Source organism: Mytilus californianus, unplaced genomic scaffold (genome assembly GCF_021869535.1).
Source record: "Mytilus californianus isolate M0D057914Y unplaced genomic scaffold, xbMytCali1.0.p SCAF_6, whole genome shotgun sequence".
NCBI classification, from domain to species: Eukaryota; Metazoa; Mollusca; class Bivalvia; order Mytilida; family Mytilidae; genus Mytilus; species Mytilus californianus.
In genome coordinates, this window is record NW_026262712.1 from 115,411,280 (window position 1) to 115,432,842 (window position 21,563).

The 21,563-nt window shown below is 34.3% G+C and overlaps 1 protein-coding gene across 1 annotated transcript in view; it reads right to left on the reverse strand.

The window, feature by feature from the left end:
• Positions 1–21,563, reverse strand: part of LOC127706737 (uncharacterized) — a 125,864-nt gene that overhangs the window by 41,585 nt on the left and 62,716 nt on the right. The window contains exons 32-39 of the mRNA XM_052211396.1: positions 20,918–21,034; positions 16,111–16,246; positions 15,021–15,204; positions 13,999–14,275; positions 12,818–13,004; positions 12,245–12,465; positions 9,686–9,915; positions 8,193–8,346 (exon numbers count right to left, since the gene is read on the reverse strand). Coding sequence (XP_052067356.1) covers positions 8,193–8,346; positions 9,686–9,915; positions 12,245–12,465; positions 12,818–13,004; positions 13,999–14,275; positions 15,021–15,204; positions 16,111–16,246; positions 20,918–21,034 — 1,506 coding nt within the window. The remainder of the gene's footprint in view (positions 1–8,192; positions 8,347–9,685; positions 9,916–12,244; positions 12,466–12,817; positions 13,005–13,998; positions 14,276–15,020; positions 15,205–16,110; positions 16,247–20,917; positions 21,035–21,563) is intronic.

The following is a 21,563-nucleotide window of genomic DNA, read 5'->3' on the forward strand; positions in this document are numbered from 1 at the left end:
AGAACAGTAAAAGTGATACAACCCAAATTCAACCTTGATCAGTGTTTTGTGGTAATAAGCATTGTATCAGTTTCATAACATTTGGTTGAGGCATACTAAATGTGTTGTAATTCATTGTACATATTTCAGCAAGTTTACAGTGCAACCTCCATGTCTACTAATAAAAACGTTTTCTGTGATGTAGCCATTGCACATATTTCAACAATGTTACAGTGCAACCCTTATGTCGACTATTACACATTTTTCTATGGTGAGCTACATCAACCCTTATGTCCACTATTACACATTTTTCTATGGTGAGCTACATCAACCCTTATGTCCACTATTACACATTTTTCTATGGTGAGCTACAGCATATCAACCCTTATGTCCACTATTACACATTTTTCTATGGTGAGCTACAGCATATCAACCCTTATGTCCACTATTACACATTCTTCTATGGTGAGCTACATCAACCCTTATGTCCACTATTACACATTTTTCTATGGTGAGCTACAGCATTTCAACCCTTATGTCCACTATTACACATTTTTCTATGGTGAGCTACATCAAACCTTATGTCCACTATTACACATTTTTCTATGGTGAGCTACATCAACCCTTATGTCCACTATTACACATTTTTCTATGGTGAGCTACATCAACCCTTATGTCCACTATTACACATTTTTCTATGGTGAGCTACATCAACCCTTATGTCCACTATTACACATTTTTCTATGGTGAGCTACATCAACCCTTATGTCCACTATTACACATTTTTCTATGGTGAGCTACATCAACCCTTATGTCCACTATTACACATTTTTCTATGGTGAGCTACAGCATTTCAACCCTTATGTCCACTATTACACATTTTTCTATGGTGAGCTACATCAAACCTTATGTCCACTATTACACATTTTTCTATGGTGAGCTACATCAACCCTTATGTCCACTATTACACATTTTTCTATGGTGAGCTACATCAACCCTTATGTCCACTATTACACATTTTTCTATGGTGAGCTACATCAACCCTTATGTCCACTATTACACATTTTTCTATGGTGAGCTACATCAACCCTTATGTCCACTATTACACATTTTTCTATGGTGAGCTACATCAACCCTTATGTCCACTATTACACATTTTTCTATGGTGAGCTACAGCATATCAACCCTTATGTCCACTATTACACATTTTTCTATGGTGAGCTACATCAACCCTTATGTCCACTATTACACATATTTCTATGGTGAGCTACATCAACCCTTATGTCCACTATTACACATTTTTCTATGGTGAGCTACATCAACCCTTATGTCCACTATTACACATTTTTCTATGGTGAGCTACATCAACCCTTATGTCCACTATTACACATATTTCTATGGTGAGCTACATCAACCCTTATGTCCACTATTACACATATTTCTATGGTGAGCTACAACATATCAACCCTTATGTCCACTATTACACATTTTTCTATGGTGAGTTACATCAACCCTTATGTCCACTATTACACATTTTTCTATGGTGAGCTACAGCAACCCTTATGTCCACTATTACACATTTTTCTATGGTGAGCTACATCAACCCTTATGTCCACTATTACACATATTTCTATGGTGAGCTACAGCATATCAACCCTTATATCCACTATTACAAATTTTTCTATGGTGAGCTACATCAACCCTTATGTCCACTATTACACATATTTCTATGGTGAGCTACATCAACCCTTATGTCCACTTTTACACATTTTTCTATGGTGAGCTACAGCATATCAACCCTTATGTCCACTATTACACATTTTTCTATGGTGAGCTACATAAACCCTTATGTCCACTATTACACATATTTCTATGGTGAGCTACATCAACCCTTATGTCCACTATTACAAATTTTTCTATGGTGAGCTACAGCATATCAACCCTTATGTCCACTATTACACATTTTTCTATGGTGAGCTACATCAACCCTTATGTCCACTATTACACATATTTCTATGGTGAGCTACATCAACCCTTATGTCCACTATTACACATATTTCTATGGTGAGCTACAGCATATCAACAATTATGTCCACTATTACACATTTTTCTATGGTGAGCTACATCAACCCTTATGTCCACTATTACACATTTTTCTATGGTGAGCTACATCAACCCTTATGTCCACTATTACACATTTTTCTATGGTGAGCTACATCAACCCTTATGTCCACTATTACACATTTTTCTATGGTGAGCTACATCAACCCTTATGTCCGCTATTACACATTTTTCTATGGTGAGCTACATCAACCCTTATGTCCACTATTACACATTTTTCTATGGTGAGCTACATCAACCCTTATGTCCACTATTACACATATTTCTATGGTGAGCTACAGCATATCAACCCTTATGTCCACTATAACACACTTTTCTATGGTGAGCTACATCAACCCTTATGTCCACTATTACACATATTTCTATGGTGAGCTACATCAACCCTTATGTCCACTATAACACATATTTCTATGGTGAGCTACAGCATATCAACCCTTATGTCCACTATTACACATTTTTCTATGGTGACATCAACCCTTATGTCCACTATTACACATTTTTCTATGGTGAGCTACATCAACCCTTATGTCCACTATTACACATTTTTCTATGGTGAGCTACATCAACCCTTATGTCCACTATTACACATATTTCTATGGTGAGCTACAGCATATCAACCCTTATGTCCACTATTACACATTTTTCTATGGTGAGCTACATCAACCCTTATGTCCACTATTACACATATTTCTATGGTGAGCTACATCAACCCTTATGTCCACTATTACACATTTTTCTATGGTGAGCTACAGCATATCAACCCTTATGTCCACTATTACACATTTTTCTATGGTGAGCTACAGCATATCAACCCTTATGTCCACTATTACACATTTTTCTATGGTGACATCAACCCTTATGTCCACTATTACACATATTTCTATGGTGAGCTACATCAACCCTTATGTCCACTATTACACATTTTTCTATGGTGAGCTACATCAACCCTTATGTCCACTATTACACATATTTCTATGGTGAGCTACAGCATATCAACCCTTATGTCCACTATTACACATTTTTCTATGGTGAGCTACATCAACCCTTATGTCCACTATTACACATATTTCTATGGTGAGCTACATCAACCCTTATGTCCACTATTACACATATTTCTATGGTGAGCTATAGCATATCAACCCTTATGTCCACTATAACACATTTTTCTATGGTGAGCTACATCAACCCTTATGTCCACTATTACACATTTTTCTATGGTGAGCTACATCAACCCTTATGTCCACTATTACACATTTTTCTATGGTGAGCTACATCAACCCTTATGTCCACTATTACACATTTTTCTATGGTGAGCTACATCAACCCTTATGTCCGCTATTACACATTTTTCTATGGTGAGCTACATCAACCCTTATGTCCACTATTACACATTTTTCTATGGTGAGCTACATCAACCCTTATGTCCACTATTACACATATTTCTATGGTGAGCTACAGCATATCAACCCTTATGTCCACTATAACACACTTTTCTATGGTGAGCTACATCAACCCTTATGTCCACTATTACACATATTTCTATGGTGAGCTACATCAACCCTTATGTCCACTATAACACATATTTCTATGGTGAGCTACAGCATATCAACCCTTATGTCCACTATTACACATTTTTCTATGGTGACATCAACCCTTATGTCCACTATTACACATTTTTCTATGGTGAGCTACATCAACCCTTATGTCCACTATTACACATTTTTCTATGGTGAGCTACATCAACCCTTATGTCCACTATTACACATATTTCTATGGTGAGCTACAGCATATCAACCCTTATGTCCACTATTACACATTTTTCTATGGTGAGCTACAGCATATCAACCCTTATGTCCACTATTACACATTTTTCTATGTGAGCTACATCAACCCTTATGTCCACTATTACACATTTTTCTATGGTGAGCTACAGCATTTCAACCCTTATGTCCACTATTACACATTTTTCTATGGTGAGCTACATCAACCCTTATGTCACCTATTACACATTTTTCTATGGTGAGCTACATCAACCCTTATGTCCACTATTACACATTTTTCTATGGTGAGCTACATCAACCCTTATGTCCACTATTACACATTTTTCTATGGTGAGCTACATCAACCCTTATGTCCACTATTACACGTTTTTCTATGGTGAGCTACATCAACCCTTATGTCCACTATTACACATTTTTCTATTGTGAGCTACATCAACCCTTATGTCTACTATTACACATATTTCTATGGTGAGCTACAGCATATCAACCCTTATGTCCACTATTACACATTTTTCTATGGTGAGCTACATCAACCCTTATGTCCACTATTACACATATTTCTATGGTAAGCTACATCAACCCTTATGTCCACTATTACACATTTTTCTATGGTGAGCTACAGCATATCAACCCTTATGTCCACTATTACACATTTTTCTATGGTGAGCTACATCAACCCTTATGTCCACTATTACACATATTTCTATGGTGAGCTACATCAACCCTTATGTCCACTATTACACATATTTCTATGGTGAGCTACAGCATATCAACCCTTATGTCCACTATTACACATTTTTCTATGGTGAGCTACATCAACCCTTATGTCCACTATTACACATATTTCTATGGTGAGCTACATCAACCCTTATGTCCACTATTACACATATTTCTATGGTGAGCTACATCATATCAACCCTTATGTCCACTATTACACATATTTCTATGGTGAGCTACATCAACCCTTATGTCCACTAATACACATATTTCTATGGTGAGCTACATCAACCCTTATGTCCACTATTACACATTTTTCTATGGTGAGCTACATCAACCCTTATGTCCACTATTACACATTTTTCTATGGTGAGCTACATCAACCCTTATGTCCACTATTACACATTTTTCTATGGTGAGCTACATCAACCCTTATGTCCACTATTACACATATTTCTATGGTGAGCTACATCAACCCTTATGTCCACTATTACACATATTTCTATGGTGAGCTACAGCATATCAACCCTTATGTCCACTATTACACATTTTTCTATGGTGAGCTACATCAACCCTTATGTCCACTATTACACATATTTCTATGGTGAGCTACAGCATATCAACCCTTATGTCCACTATTACACATTTTTCTATGGTGAGCTACATCAACCCTTATGTCCACTATTACACATATTTCTATGGTGAGCTACATCAACCCTTATGTCCACTTTTACACATTTATCTATGGTGAGCTACAGCATATCAACCCTTATGTCCACTATTACACATTTTTCTATGGTGAGCTACATAAACCCTTATGTCCACTATTACACATATTTCTATGGTGAGCTACATCAACCATTATGTCCACTATTACACATATTTCTATGGTGAGCTACAGCATATCAACCCTTATGTCCACTATTACACATATTTCTATGGTGAGCTACATCAACCCTTATGTCCACTATTACACATATTTCTATGGTGAGCTACATCAACCCTTATGTCCACTATTACACATATTTCTATGGTGAGCTACATCAACCCTGATGTCCATTATTACACATTTTTCTATGGTGAGCTACATCAACCCTTATGTCCACTATTACACATATTTTTATGGTGAGCTACAGCATATCAACTCTTATGTCCACTATTACACATATTTCTATGGTGAGCTACATCAACCCTTATGTCCACTATTACACATTTTTCTATGGTGAGCTACAGCATATCAACCCTTATGTCCACTATTACACGTTTTTCTATGGTGAGCTACATCAACCCTTATGTCCACTATTACACATATTTCTATGGTGAGCTACATCAACCCTTATTTCCACTTTTACACATTTATCTATGGTGAGCTACAGCATATCAACCCTTATGTCCACTATTACACATTTTTCTATGGTGAGCTACATCAACCCTTATGTCCACTATTACACATATTTCTATGGTGAGCTACATCAACCATTATGTCCGCTATTACACATATTTCTATGGTGAGCTACAGCATATCAACCCTTATGTCCACTATTACACATATTTCTATGGTGAGCTACATCAACCCTTATGTCCACTATTACACATATTTCTATGGTGAGCTACATCAACCCTTATGTCCACTATTACACATATTTCTATGGTGAGCTACATCAACCCTGATGTCCATTATTACACATTTTTCTGTGGTGAGCTACATCAACCCTTATGTCCACTATTACACATATTTTTATGGTGAGCTACAGCATATCAACCCTTATGTCCACTATTGCACATATTTCTATGGTGAGCTACATCAACCCTTATGTCCACTATTACACATATTTCTATGGTGAGCTACAGCATATCAACCCTTATGTCCACTATTACACATTTTTCTATGGTGAGCTACATCAACCCTTATGTCCACTATTACACATATTTCTATGGTGAGCTACATCAACCCTTATGTCCACTATTACACATTTTTCTATGGTGAGCTACATCAATCCTTATGTCCACTATTACACATTTTTCTATGGTGAGCTACATCAACCCTTATGTCCGCTATTACTCATTTTTCTATGGTGAGCTACATCAACCCTTATGTCCACTATTACACGTTTTTCTATGGTGAGCTACATCAACCCTTATGTCCACTATTACACATTTTTCTATGGTGAGCTACAGCATATCAACCCTTATGTCTACTATTACACATTTTTCTATGGTGAGCTACAGCATATCAACCCTTATGTCCACTATTACACATTTTTCTATGGTGAGCTACATCAACCCTTATGTCCACTATTACACGTTTTTCTATGGTGAGCTACATCAACCCTTATGTCCACTATTACACATTTTTCTATGGTGAGCTACAGCATATCAACCCTTATGTCTACTATTACACATTTTTCTATGGTGAGCTACAGCATATCAACCCTTATGTCTACTATTACACATTTTTCTATGGTGAGCTACAGCATATCAAACCTTATGTCCACTATTACACATTTTTCTATGGTGAGCTACATCAACCCTTATGTCCACTATTACACATTTTTCTATGGTGAGCTACATCAACCCTTATGTCCACTATTACACATTTTTCTATGGTGAGCTACATCAACCCTTATGTCCACTATTACACATTTTTCTATGGTGAGCTACATCAACCCTTATGTCCACTATTACACATTTTTCTATGGTGAGCTACATTAATCCTTATGTCCGCTATTACACATTTTTCTACGGTGAGCTACATCAACCCTTATGTCTGCTATTACACATTTTTCTATGGTGAGCTACATCAACCCTTATGTCCACTATTACACATTTTTCTATGGTGAGCTACATCAACCCTTATGTCCACTATTACACATTTTTCTATGGTGAGCTACATCATCCCTTATGTCCACTATTACATATATTTCTATGGTGAGCTACATCAACCCTTATGTCCACTATTACACATTTTTCTATGGTGAGCTACAGCATATCAACCCTTATTTCCACTATAACACATTTTTCTATGGTGAGCTACAGCATATCAACCCTTATGTCCACTATTACACATTTTTCTATGGTGAGCTACATCAACCCTTATGTCCACTATTACACGTTTTTCTATGGTGAGCTACATCAACCCTTATGTCCACTATTACACATTTTTCTATGGTGAGCTACAGCATATCAACCCTTATGTCTACTATTACACATTTTTCTATGGTGAGCTACAGCATTTCAACCCTTATGTCCACTATTACACATTTTTCTATGGTGAGCTACATCAACCCTTATGTTCACTATTACACGTATTTCTATGGTGAGCTACAGCATATCAACCCTTATGTCCACTATTACACATTTTTCTATGGTGAGCTACATCAACCCTTATGTCCACTATTACACATTTTTCTATGGTGAGCTACAGCATATCAACCCTTATGTCTACTATTACACATTTTTCTATGGTGAGCTACAGCATATCAACCCTTATGTCTACTATTTCACATTTTTCTATGGTGAGCTACATCAACCCTTATGTCTACTATTACACATTTTTCTATGGTGAGCTACATCAACCCTTATGTCTATACAAACCTCTAGATGGTGGAGTACTATCAACAAACATTCCCTGAGATGTAGAAGTTATACATATCTCAGCACTGTTACAGGAAATTAAGGTCACATAATAGGTCACTCCATCATGTAAATCTAGTCCAGTAAATACATAGGACCTGGCTATACCATTCACCTGGAAATTGATTAGAAAAAAAATGAAATCTATGTAGAAGTACTATTCCTTTGAACATGAAAACAGGTTAATACATCATTATGAATGCCTAAATAATAAGAGAGTGTATTTAATGATCTTGACTACTGACCAATTATGTATAATTTACCAAAACATGATCTAACATCCTGTTCCATTTCTGTCCTAATGCAAGATTGTAATGCATTGTTGACTTTTAAAAGTACTGTGGATTCATTTATTTTTGTGGGTACCAATTTTTGTTGTTTAAGGAAAACTTGCATTTTTGGGATATTTGATTTCGTGGTTTTCCAAAAGTCTGCATATAATCATACAGCAAATTTGTCATTCGTTGAACATTTCAAACAAATGTACATAGTCTTCACCATGATGACCTATGGTAGTGCTCTTCTAGTAATGGTTGAAAATACATGAAACTGAACTGATGCAAACTAACTGATTATGAAAACAAAATGAATTATCTCCCCCTGATGAGAAATTGTGAGACAAACCTTACTGACTAATGACAACATGAATTATTTGCCCCGATGTGTGATTGCAAGACAAAATTACTGATTGTAATGACAACAAAAATTCTCATCTGATGTGAGATTGTGAGACAAAATTACTGACTCTAATAACAACATGAATTCTCATCTGATGTGAGATTGTGATTCTCATCTGATGTGAGATTGTGAGACAAAATTACTAACTCTAATAACAACATGAATTCTCTCTTCTGATGTTGCAAACTAACTGAATGTTAGATTGTGAGACAAACTTAATGATTGTAATGGCAACACAAATACCTTCACTTGATGTGTGATTGTGATAAAAACATGCTGAATGTAATTGTAAAAGAAATAATGTCCTCTGGTGTAAGATTGTGATAAACTTACTGACTGTAACATTAACATGAATTATCTCCCCTGATGTGAGATTGAGACAACTTTTTCACTGCATTAACCTGAATTCTTTCCTCAGGTGTGAGAGCAACAAATTTACTGTATTGAAACCATGAATTGTCTCCCCTGATGTCAGATTGTAATGTCAACTTACTGACTGTGAAGACAGCATGAACTCTCCTCCAATGTGAGATTTGACAGACAAATATTGACTGTTATGACAACATTAATTGTCTCCCCTGATGTCAGATTGTTATGATAACTTACTGACTGTGATGGCAGCATGAATTGTCTCCCCTGATGTCAAATTGTAATGTCAATTACTGACTGTTAAGACAGCATGAACTCTCCTCCAATATGAGATTTGACGGACAGATATTGACAGTTATGACAAAATGAATTGTCTCCCCTGATGTCAGATTGTAATGTCAACTTACTGACTGTGAAGACAGCATGAACTCTCCTCCAATATGAGATTTGACAGACAGATACTGTCTTTTTATATATGACTCGTCGTCATCATCAGCCCATTCCACCTTCATTGATGTTCTATAGATCTGTGTCAATCCCTTAATTCCAAAGTCAGTTGAGAATGTAGGTGGTTTTGCTATAACTGGTGGTGTGTTGTCCACAATAAAACCATTAGATGATGATTCAGACCACAAACCTGTATTAACAAAAGAATGATTACACCATCTGTCTATTGTTTAAGCTTTTTTCAAGATGACTATTAATAATATATCATAAGAATTCTCTTCCACATTCAAGGTAAACATGACAATCATGTGAAAGTATGAGAATTGACAGCTTTCTTAAATTAGTACCACCCACTGTTTGCTATGCAAATAAAAAACTACAAATTCAAGGATAACCTTTTCCCAGAAAATTGTCCCACTAGAAATAACAAAGAATCTACAGTATGCTGGTTCCAAAGATACACCACTTGTTGGAAAGTTAAACATCAATATTATAGATATTACTAAACTGCATCTTTATCATTATTCTTTGTTGAACAATTTTGAGGATGGAGGCAAACTATGAATTTAAATCACCAACTAAAATTTGATTTTCAATTTATTTGAATGGAATTTTGAGACAGATTGACAATAAATGTGTAATACTATTTATTTAGATAAAGAAAAATAAGTGATTTATTTGCATTATTTAGACTGTTTAAACAAATACTAAATATTTGTTTTTGTTAGATTCAATTCTTCAACATTGCCATATAAGGGAAAATAACTCTTATAGTAAAAATTTCATACTGGAATGCTAACAAACTTTTACTTGTAACAAGAAAACGATTTCGGTGACACTATTTTTTCTTTTAATTTTCTTAAAGTATATTCTCATATTTAATTTCAAAATTCTATCTCATAGATTTCTTTTCATTCACAAAAAAAGCTTATTTTCATGAATAATCTATACAAAATTAGGCTAGTCTAAACAACTTGTAGCTTGAAAAATACAGTGACCCATACTTTTTATTGTATTTTTGAAAAAAGCATGGCAAAAAGTACATTTTGGCAACGTATAAGAAAATTCTATCTCAGGAAATATATACCGATGGTTCACCTTAATCTCTAATGGAAAGATTGCTTATAAAATGTAAATTTATAGGCATTCCCCTGTTCTCAAACATCTCATCATTCCTTACAATAATTTATTGATAAATTTTTTAAAGTTCCATCGTGCCTTAACAAAAATAAACAGATGACACAGAGATATGTCTCACCTTTATCTAATTCAGATAGCATAATGCAAATGTTGAACTTAAAATTTAAACTGACCTAAATGCAAACTTTCAAAGTCAATTAACCATGATGGAAAGAGATGTGTAACTGTTAATAATAATACATCTGCATACAAAATATCATTGTTTGACCTCTAACGGTTATCTAATCACAAACTTTAATATGTAAACTAAGTAACAGTTTCGAAGTCCATAGATCATAACTGAGCAGTGGGGCCAAATGATTTCAATGGAAATGAGATGTGCCAATTCTTATACAACTGCATGCCAAATATCATTGACCTACCACTGGTAGTTCCACTCAAACTGACCTAATCACAAATAAATACATTGTTGACGCTGCCTGCTGGCATCAGCCTGTGATAGTCTCACTTTCTCCATTTCATTGAGGAGAGACAAAACTCATATTTAAATGGTGAAACACTAGTTTTGATATGAATTATCTAAAGCAGAACTATTATCTTATGTTTTTTTTAATTAATAAATACATTTATCAATAAAGTAGATGTTGAACTTATTTACTAATGGCATTTGCTCATCCTTAACATGCATGAAATATTTCTTCTATACTCTGTTCATCTGTCAGTTTTTAAAATATAAAATTTTGTAATAAAGATAGAATTAATCACTGCTAATTGTTCACTCCCCCCTCCCCCACCCAAACATCCTTGAAAAACCCAAAAGAATTTAGATCAAAGTTTGACTATTAAAGTGAGAGCGTCATGACCACAAATAACCCCCTTCAAAGTCTATGGGCTTGGCGGGCAACATACAACAGAAGACAGGTGTTAATACAATATGTCCTCAAGATCTAATTAGTCCCAAGTTATAAATATATGAATAAATTTAACAAAATCAATCAAGTATCTGCCATCAACACCATATTCTCTAACTTGGACTTAAAGACAAGGACTGATGAAGTTCTTGGAACAGGTGCATGATTGGGGTAGGGTTAAACTAGTTGTTCATCTTCATTTAAGTTAGATCTATATGGCAAGCTGTTTTACTATTATTTTAACTTCAAGATATTAAAGATATCTTATATATTTTATAAGATATCTTATAAAGTTTATAAGATATCTCATATAATTTTCTTTATAAGATATCTTATAAATTATATGAGATATCTTTAAGTTCAAATAAATAGTAAAACGGCTTGCCATAGATCTATCTGTGCTACTGTCTACTTCATCACATAACTTGTCATGATATATAACTACAATACTAATGGCAGTGTACATACCTAGTTTATTATATGCTCTTACTGTTACATAAATTCTCTTGTTCAAAGGAAGGTCAAGGTTATAACTAGTAGAGTTCAGTAATGCTGCAGTCTCTGTCAAATGGAGCGCTATAGGAGGTACTATATCATCATAACCTGGCTTTGTTCCTGCCCTCCAAATATACTTCTGGAGACCAGACTGAGGGTCATCAAACCCATACCACTTGGCTGATATGTAGATCCTGTGTAATAAAAATAAAGACTGTCAGATGCGACTCTATAGAGAATACTTTGTCATCAAAACCTGATTTGTTCATGCCTTCCAAACATACTTTATTCAGTGTATATGACACACCTACAAGTAGAGGGGAATAATATTGCTAAGTTATCAAAGGGATTTTAATTTAAATGATGGGAAGGATTTTGGTACATGTGCACACGAGTGGTTAAGTTAAACTAAGTTTTTGATAATGATTTTCAAAGTATGGTTTTCTGCCATGAACCCAACACACCTTCAAGTACATGTAGTGGTAAATAAGTTATTTTTGTGCATATGCACAGTGGTGCCTTGGTTTAACTAAGTTTTTGACTTACGGCATTGATTGATATTCAGTATCGTAGAATCCTGTTCCATCTTGTACTGCCCCAGCTGTTGGTGGACTGTTGTCTATAATCACGCCATCTGATGTCGCAGTAGTACACATGTCTGCTGTGTTACATGCTGTCACTGTTGTGTAATACCTCAGTCCTGTACCAAGGTGGGTGTTCTCTAATGTAAATTCTGAAATAAAACAAAAGATACAGATGTAAGATATATGTGTTAAGTTTGCGTCATGTTACACATGCCGTCACAGTGGTGTAATATCTCCATCCTGTACCAAGGTGGATGTTTGCTGATGTAAATTCTGAAGTAAAACAAAACATACTTAGTTTTCTCAATTGAATTGTTTCATATTTTTCATGGAGGGGCCTTTTATAGCCGACTATAAGGTATGGATTTTTCTCATTGTTGAAGGCTGTACGGTTGACTATAATTGCTTACATCCACTTCATTTGAACTTTGGTGGATAGTTGTCTCATTAGCAATCATACCACATCTCCTTATTTTTATATATGTAAGACATATTTGTTACACGTTTGCAGTTGATACATGCTGTCACTGTGGTATATATCTCAGTCTAGAACAAAGATGGATGTTCACTAATGTAAATTCTATAATAAATAATATAAAAAATGTGTTGTGTGCAAAGTTGGAGTGTATTATTCACATGATGAAAAATTATTCCGTTCAATTCCATTTCATAATTTTCACAATATATTTTCCGTGAGTATGACATTTATGTCCCATGGTCATAATGGGACCAGATGTTTTGCATAGTAAATTCTCTTGACAACAATGTCCTCGAATGTTATTATATGTTAACATGCAGTTAATTACCTTCTCAGATAATTATCTTCTTCTTCTTCTTTTTTTTCTTACGGAAGTCCACCCTATTTGCAGGGTCACCGCATTAAAATATTTTAGTTTCTATTTTTAAAAATGAGTAACTTTAAAAATGACGCATCATGTATGATTTTTGTACAAGAGTCGTTTATTTGTCCTTAAACATCTTCCTTGTCTGTTTACATGTTGACCAGAAATAGGGATTATGTATTTATGTAGTTATATTTATCCTTAACATTCTAAAAAGAGTACAACAGTTTTTAGTTTAAAATCAGACGTTTCCAGGACTGTTCATAGTATATATTCACACTGGGGATAGGTTGATACATACCATACGTAATTCCCACAGCCTGTTCCTGTAAAATATCTTCACACTGTGGACAGGTCCCAACAGAAACATAATAATCTTTAATGGTGGAATGAGATTCATGGAAACCTTCCCAACAGGCATGTAACACTTTGGTGTCTGTTTGGTAGTCAATGTCCTTGACACTTCCTGTCAGCTGACTTTTATCTCCATCATACACATGACCAGGTGTAGGTGGCGTTGTGTCCACTTTGAAAGCCCAGGATGTAGCTAATGATGATAATCCTGCCTTATTGAATGCCTAAATAAATAATATGCTACACTATATTCTTAATATATTCAGCTACATAAATTTATTTTCAATGTTTTCATGTTCACATGTCCATGTAGATGTCAATTTGTTTGCTAGAAGTAGGTTTTCTTTTTTTTTATAAGTAAATCATTGTGAATGTCACCTGTTTAATTTAAATCAGTCATGATAAATAGTCATTGTAGTTTCAGTCATAACTGTAACGTTGTAGTTTACTTTGTAAATAATAAGACAACCTTCATACAACCTTTCAGAAATATACCACTATAGACGCTCCATGTTAAGTTTATTTTCCATTAAAACAGTACTATTTCAATGACTGAAAATCTTGGTAGTTGTTTGAAATGCAAATACTACTTTATTAGTCAGAATGAAACAAAGTATTTAGCTAAAAATGCTGTGAATGAGAACAAGAAATAAGATAGACCACCGAAGATGCTTTTCCTGGAGAAATTATGGATGGTTGAGTATTCATATACTAACTAAAAATATCAAACTCTCATAATAATTTGAAAGTCAATAATTTTTAACCTAGCCATCACATGTCATAAAGACCATATGGTACATCAGCAAAAGGACCATCACATTTCAGTGCTGACCACCACACTTTAGCATGACCATCGCATTTTAGCATCCCCATATATATATCAGTACTTACCCATACATTGATGTAATAAAAATGACCATCCTGCAGTGCCTAAGAATTATGTTTGTCTGTCTATCACAACTTACTCACCCTGACATTGATATAATAAAAATGACCATCCTGGAGATCTAAAGGATTGTTTTCGTCTGTCATTCCACATTCTTCATCAACAACTTTCAAATAAGACATCATATCTGTATATCCAGGCTCTGAACCAATTGACCACAGGTAATAATCTATACCAGACTCTACATCAATAAATACTCCTTTCCAACTGTAAAATATAAAAACAATGCATGGTTATCCTGGCTCTAATCTCACTGACCACACAGAAAAACTCTAGGTCATACTCCTCAAAGGATCCTCTTGGGGGTAACAATCGGCAATTGTCAGTCTGACTCCTGACTTGTAACAGACACTGTCAAATGAAGATGGCCCGTTGAACAAAGTTTTGCAGTGGACAAAACCTACCACTTGTATAACAGCCATTTAAGTTCAATTATGTTTCTTGAAGTCAATGTTCCCAATGGAACAGGTAAACATGCATACATTGCTGTGTATTGGAACATCTAAAACAGACAAGGCTGTGTATTTGAACAGCAAGACAGACATAGCTGTTTGTACATTCCACACAACCAAACATACCCAATCAATAACTGATATCTTCAGGGAGTGAAGGGTATTTGCCATTAATAACTTATAAATGGCAGTTTCAATTGGGTCTTCTTTGACTTTAGGGGTTCAAACCCATATTGAGCTATACTACACTGATCCTTCCCCGAAATCTTACCCTTACCCATATCTATAATCTGAAGTGTAACCATAACCTCAAACCTAAATTTAAGACAGATCAAACTCTTAACTAACCATAACCATCAATAAATCCTGAGCTTAAAGTGCCAGGACCCTGCCATGGCCATTAAATTGGCATATTATAATCTTTGATTTGGTGGAATCATTTATTTTTCAAAGTAATACATCAATTCCTCCTTTCTTTTTTGTTTGATGGAAAAGGCTTACAAAAAGAGCTGGGAGAAAAGTTTTATGAAAAGAGGGATATATGTTCTAAACTTCTTTAATCAAAATTTTTAAATGTCAATATGACAGCATATAATAGTCTATATGATTTCGTGGGGTAATTTTCTCACCACGAATTAATTATAACTTAGTCATTACTTACCATGGACTAATCTCTGTTGTTGATGTGATATGACGATTTGATAAAGTGATTGGTTTGTCAGATCTCTCTGGTGGTGTGTAGTCTATTGTAATTGGGTCGGACACTTTTTGTGTTTCCCTGTTAGCAAAATCAACAGCTAAAATAAATATGGCAGTACTTGAATGAATCATTCATACATAACAAATCACATTTTTTTTTTATATAAAATCCCTGAATTAGACCTAGACATCAACATAAGACTGAGCTTTATGTTCAGATATAACTGGATAAAATGTGTGATTGCATACATGTGATACACAATTAAACTATTCTATTTTATCTATATATTCATAAAATCCATATTAATTCATTCCTGTTTTACATGTGTAATAAACAAGAGTGCATACACAGAATTTTATGTTGAAAAATTTACAATAAAAATTTATCACATAAACATAAACTTAACTTTGTCAATGATCAAAATGAGGCCACAGTCAGAAGAAACATTTCAGACAAAAATTCACACCTTACAATAACTAGATATCAATTTTGAAGGTAGTATGGGAATTAAAACAAAATATAATAGAATAGTTAATTATACCTGGTCAAAATATAGTTTATAACATGCAATTTAAAGTACAGTCGACTCTCGTTATCTTGAAGTGAGTCGGACCAGAGAAATATTTTGAGATACCCATAGTTCGACTCAAACAATAAACAGCTGCGCCATGAGCGCATGATACGCCCGTCGTCTTGTGTGTGAATTTTTATGCAATAATCATAAATAGTTTCTGACATGCGAAAACCCCCTTTTTTTTTACAAAAAACTCAATATCTCTAAAATAAAATTTTGAATCAAAACCAAAAAGTATAAAGATCTTTAGATTAATATAACTAAGAAGTGTGTAAAATTTTGAGCAATAATCATAAATCGTTTTTGAGATACAGCACGACATGTGAAAACCTCCCTTTTTAAAAAAAAAAAATCAATATCTCAAAAATAAAATTTTGAATCAAAACCAAAAAGTATACAGATCTTTAGATTAGTATAAATAAGAAGTGTGTAAAATTTTAAGCAATAATCATAAATCGTTTTTGAGATACGGCGCGACATGTGAAAAACCCATCCCCCTTTTTTTACAAAATACTCAATAACTCAAAAATGAAATTTTGAATCATCACCAAAAAGTATACAGATCTTAAGATTAATATAACTAAGAAGTGTGTAAAGTTTTAAGCAATAATCTTAAACTGTTTTTGAGATACAGTGCGACATGTGAAAAACCCCTCCCCCTTTTTTAACAAAATACTCAATATCTCTAAAATAAAATTTTGAATCATCACCAAAAAGTATACAGACCTTAACATTAATATAACTAAGAGGTGTGTAAAGTTTTAAGCAATAATCATAAATTGTTTTTGAGATACGGCGCGACATGTGAAAAAAAAACACACACCTGTTTTAGTTACTAAGTACCGTAACTCAAAAAGTTTTAATCTTATTTTCACCAAAAAGTATACAGATCATTTGACCATCATGAGAAACAACTATGTTAAGTTTCATGAAATCTGGATAAGTCGTTCTCAAGTTACGGTGCGACATGTTTACGCCGGATGTGAAAAAAAACACACACCTGTTTTAGTTACTAAGTCCCGTAATTCAAAAAGTTTTAATCTTATTTTCACCAAAAAGTATACAGATCATTTGACCATCATAAGGGCTATTCCATTAAAAAGGAGGTACTAGGGTCGGAAGGCAATTTTTAAGTACCCCAACGACCAAGAGGAATGTACCATGTATCTTAACACCAACCAACAGGAAGTCGTTACATAATAATACAAGAACCAACTGGAATATATCTAACTTATTTTATTCTAATTTACCACAACCAAAGGAATTGTTATTTAAACATTATAGTTACTGGACAATTTAGAGAGGTGGACAGGGTCAAGGAGCTACAATGTTTGGTTATTACTATGATATAAAGGGCTATTTGTATCTCTTTTTTTTTATATTGTTCAATTCATACCCGATTATATAACCCGAAATAATTCAGTCCCTCCCCCTGATCGACTCTCCCACAAGGATGTAGCCATCATAGAGCAGTGGAATATAACGACTGAATTATTCGGGTTACCAAGTATACAATTAAAGTAGTAGTTCAAATTCAAAGCTGTTTAAATGTATCATATCTAGTTGCACTATTATATTAGCTCTGTAAAAATAAAGTAAGAAACTTCCAGATTTTTACTGGCCGTTCAAAATTGAGAAGAAATGACCTCTTGGAATTGTAGATATATGTATACTCTATAAAAACATCTACATGTAATATCAACATTTATTAATGGTAAAGAAAATTACTGTCACATTTCATTGGATTTTGACATGAAAATTTGTGAACTAAAAGTTATTTTGAGTTTCTGTATAAAATATTTCATGCTTTTTCTTTCTTTTCCATATATCTTTTGGTTTTCAATTCAAGTGTTTATATTTCATCATCATAGATGTATTTTGTCACCTGCCTGGAATTATTATTTTTTTTATTGTATTTGATTGGCAAACCCAGAATTACCCTTATCCGTCCCGGAATCTGATCGGGTATTGTAATCCACTTCATTTCCGGTTTATGGCATCCATTGTTTTTTAATGTTGTTTTTGTCAGTCAGATATGATTTTACTCGTATTTACACATTACTTGTTAGCAATTTTCAGTATAAAGCTAGCGGTTGAACAAACTGAGCATCGCTGTCATGAATAATAAAGATAAAAATAAATTTTGAGATCGTTTGGAAGTTTTGGTCCCAAATTGAAAATTGGGAAAAACGTAGGGTATTTGCCATCGCCAATAGGAATGGGTCTGGTATTGGGACCCTGTGGAATGCTAGAAAAATCCCTGGAGGGGTGTACGATCTCAATAGTAATATGGCTTTAAAATGACCATACTGATGGTTAAAAAGGTTGTCAAAGTTAATTTTTATTTTCTTTCAAATCGAAGGTCCGTTGGGCCTAGCTAGTAACCAAACGAAAGTCCGATTGCAATAGTGGAAGGTCGCGGACCTCGGACCACCACTAATTTGAACCTCTGATTATTATTTTCAAAAGAATTTGACATCGTTCGCCATGTGCTTGTCATTAAAGGGAAGTAACTCTTTCACTTTCGGAACTGGTACCATAGGTAGAATACAACGTTGCGCCTGCCGCTGCGTAAGTCGCGGGAACAGTTATGTTTTCCAAAATATCACGATAAGAGCAGGAGACAAAAACAATCGGTTATATAAGTCCTTGCAAAAACAAATAATAATGAAAAACGGAAAATAACACATTGAAACTGACAGTCACGAAAATGACTGTCAAAGAAGACCAACAACCAACAATACTTAGTTTCTCTAAACACCAAGGGCCACTGGCCATACACGCTTCAACACATCAACAACCAACGGTATTTTTTATAATTGCCGTCCGACCCTGGTACATTCTTTTTAATGGAATAGCCCTAAGAAACAACTATGTTAAATTTCATGAAATCTGGATAAATCGTTCTCAGGTAACGGTGTGACATGTTTACGCTGGACAGACAGACGGACAGACGGACAGACACTGGACATTTGTATACCATAATACGTCCCGTCAAAAATTGACGGGCGTATAAAAACTGTAAGTTTGACAGACCAAGGGACAAAACTCTTGCTTACCTTGGTAAGGCTAAAATAAATCCACATAAATATGGGTAGGGGATCAATATTCTGGTCTCAGATCGATGTATTTGTATGTTATGGTCTTTTATTATTATAATAACATTTTACATTTTCATCTCTTATTTATATCTTTGAACATGTGTTTTTTAGCCGAGAGAGTAATTTCCAATGGATCTTAGCGTGATTTAAAGTTGAAAAAATAGTTCTTTCTCGTATACAAGAGATTTTAGAAAATTTAGAGTTCTTCTTTTAATTTTCTTTCATTTCAATCTTTTTCTGGAAGAGAAAATACCAAAAGAATAAAGACGCCGATTGAGTTATTTTGAGTGGATCACTAACGGAAGTATTAATCCCTACTTTATACACATCCATGCAAGCAAATAAGTGTATGATTAAGGTTAATTGTTTTTAAAACATTTTAATTTTTTTTCATACTATAACAATGTATCAGCGATTATTTATCATGGTGATCAAAGATAATCTTAGGTAAACACTCGTGAAAAAAGAATGTCATAAATCAATACAGTGGTCAGTAACGGAAAATTTAATTACACGTGTATTGTCAGGTGAACTCTTCAATCCATTTAAATCCCCGAGGTCATGTTTAGACATATGTGTATTAGTTTGAGATAAATAATGAATTTTGAATGCTTTTGTTAACCTTGGGACCGTAAATTTAGTTCAGGTCAACCGAAATTTCAAGAGTCGAAATGCATATATTTATATGGAACAAAGTTCGGGACCACGAAAACTTCGACTCATTCGAAATTTCAAGTCAACTGAGTTCGAGACAACGAGAGTTAACTATATTACTGTATACACATTTTTATGCCACTTAAAGAGTAATTTAATGTTAGAATTTTAAAACAACATATGAGAAGGAATCTCTTATAAAATGCTTACAGAAATGAAAATGAAAAAGATGGGTGACTGTATTCTTTGTCTTGCATATAATACCACAACGAACCTAAGGTAACAATATGGAGCTTGATATATGAGAACAAGCAATACTGGTCAATAATTACTCATATTGAGCCATAAAAGGGACTGTTTTTGGACAATATCTTTGTATTGTATGCTAAAACTAACAGAGCACTCATCAAATGTCATATTAAACTTTTTGTTACGATACCTTTCAAAGTTGCATAATACTGGTACCCGTTCTGGAAAGTAAGTTTTGGTAAAGCTTTGTGTTGTACCACTCCAATATTCTCAAAGGCATGGACATCATTTCCTCCAGGAGTTGTTCCTAAAATACCACAAATTTTATATTATCTACAGGCGCTTGATACTTTAGAACTGTCAATAGCATTGTTATCTTTCAGTATACATCCCTCAGTTTTGATTCTTATGGACTAGATTGTCGTTTTCTTCTGTATATCATATTTGTTTTTTGTTCATTATTTTGTACATACATCAGGCCGTTAGTTTTCTTGTTTGAATTGTTTTACATTTGTCATTTTGGGACCTTTTATAGCTGACTATGCGGTATGGGTTTTACTCATTGTTGAAGGCTGTACGGTGACCTATAGTTGTTAATTTCTGTGTCATTTGGTCTCTTGTGGAGAGTACTCTCATTGGTAATCAAACCACATCTTCTTATTTTCATGGATGATTGTACATACAAAGATGTTTGCATATAAAAACATACCACTGTTTCATAGATATTATGTTTGAATTGGTCCATGTGTCAGACCCTGATGCTTATTCTTAATTTACTTTTAAAAATGGTGTGAAAATATAAAGCGGCATATGGATTCCATCGTAAAATACATGCA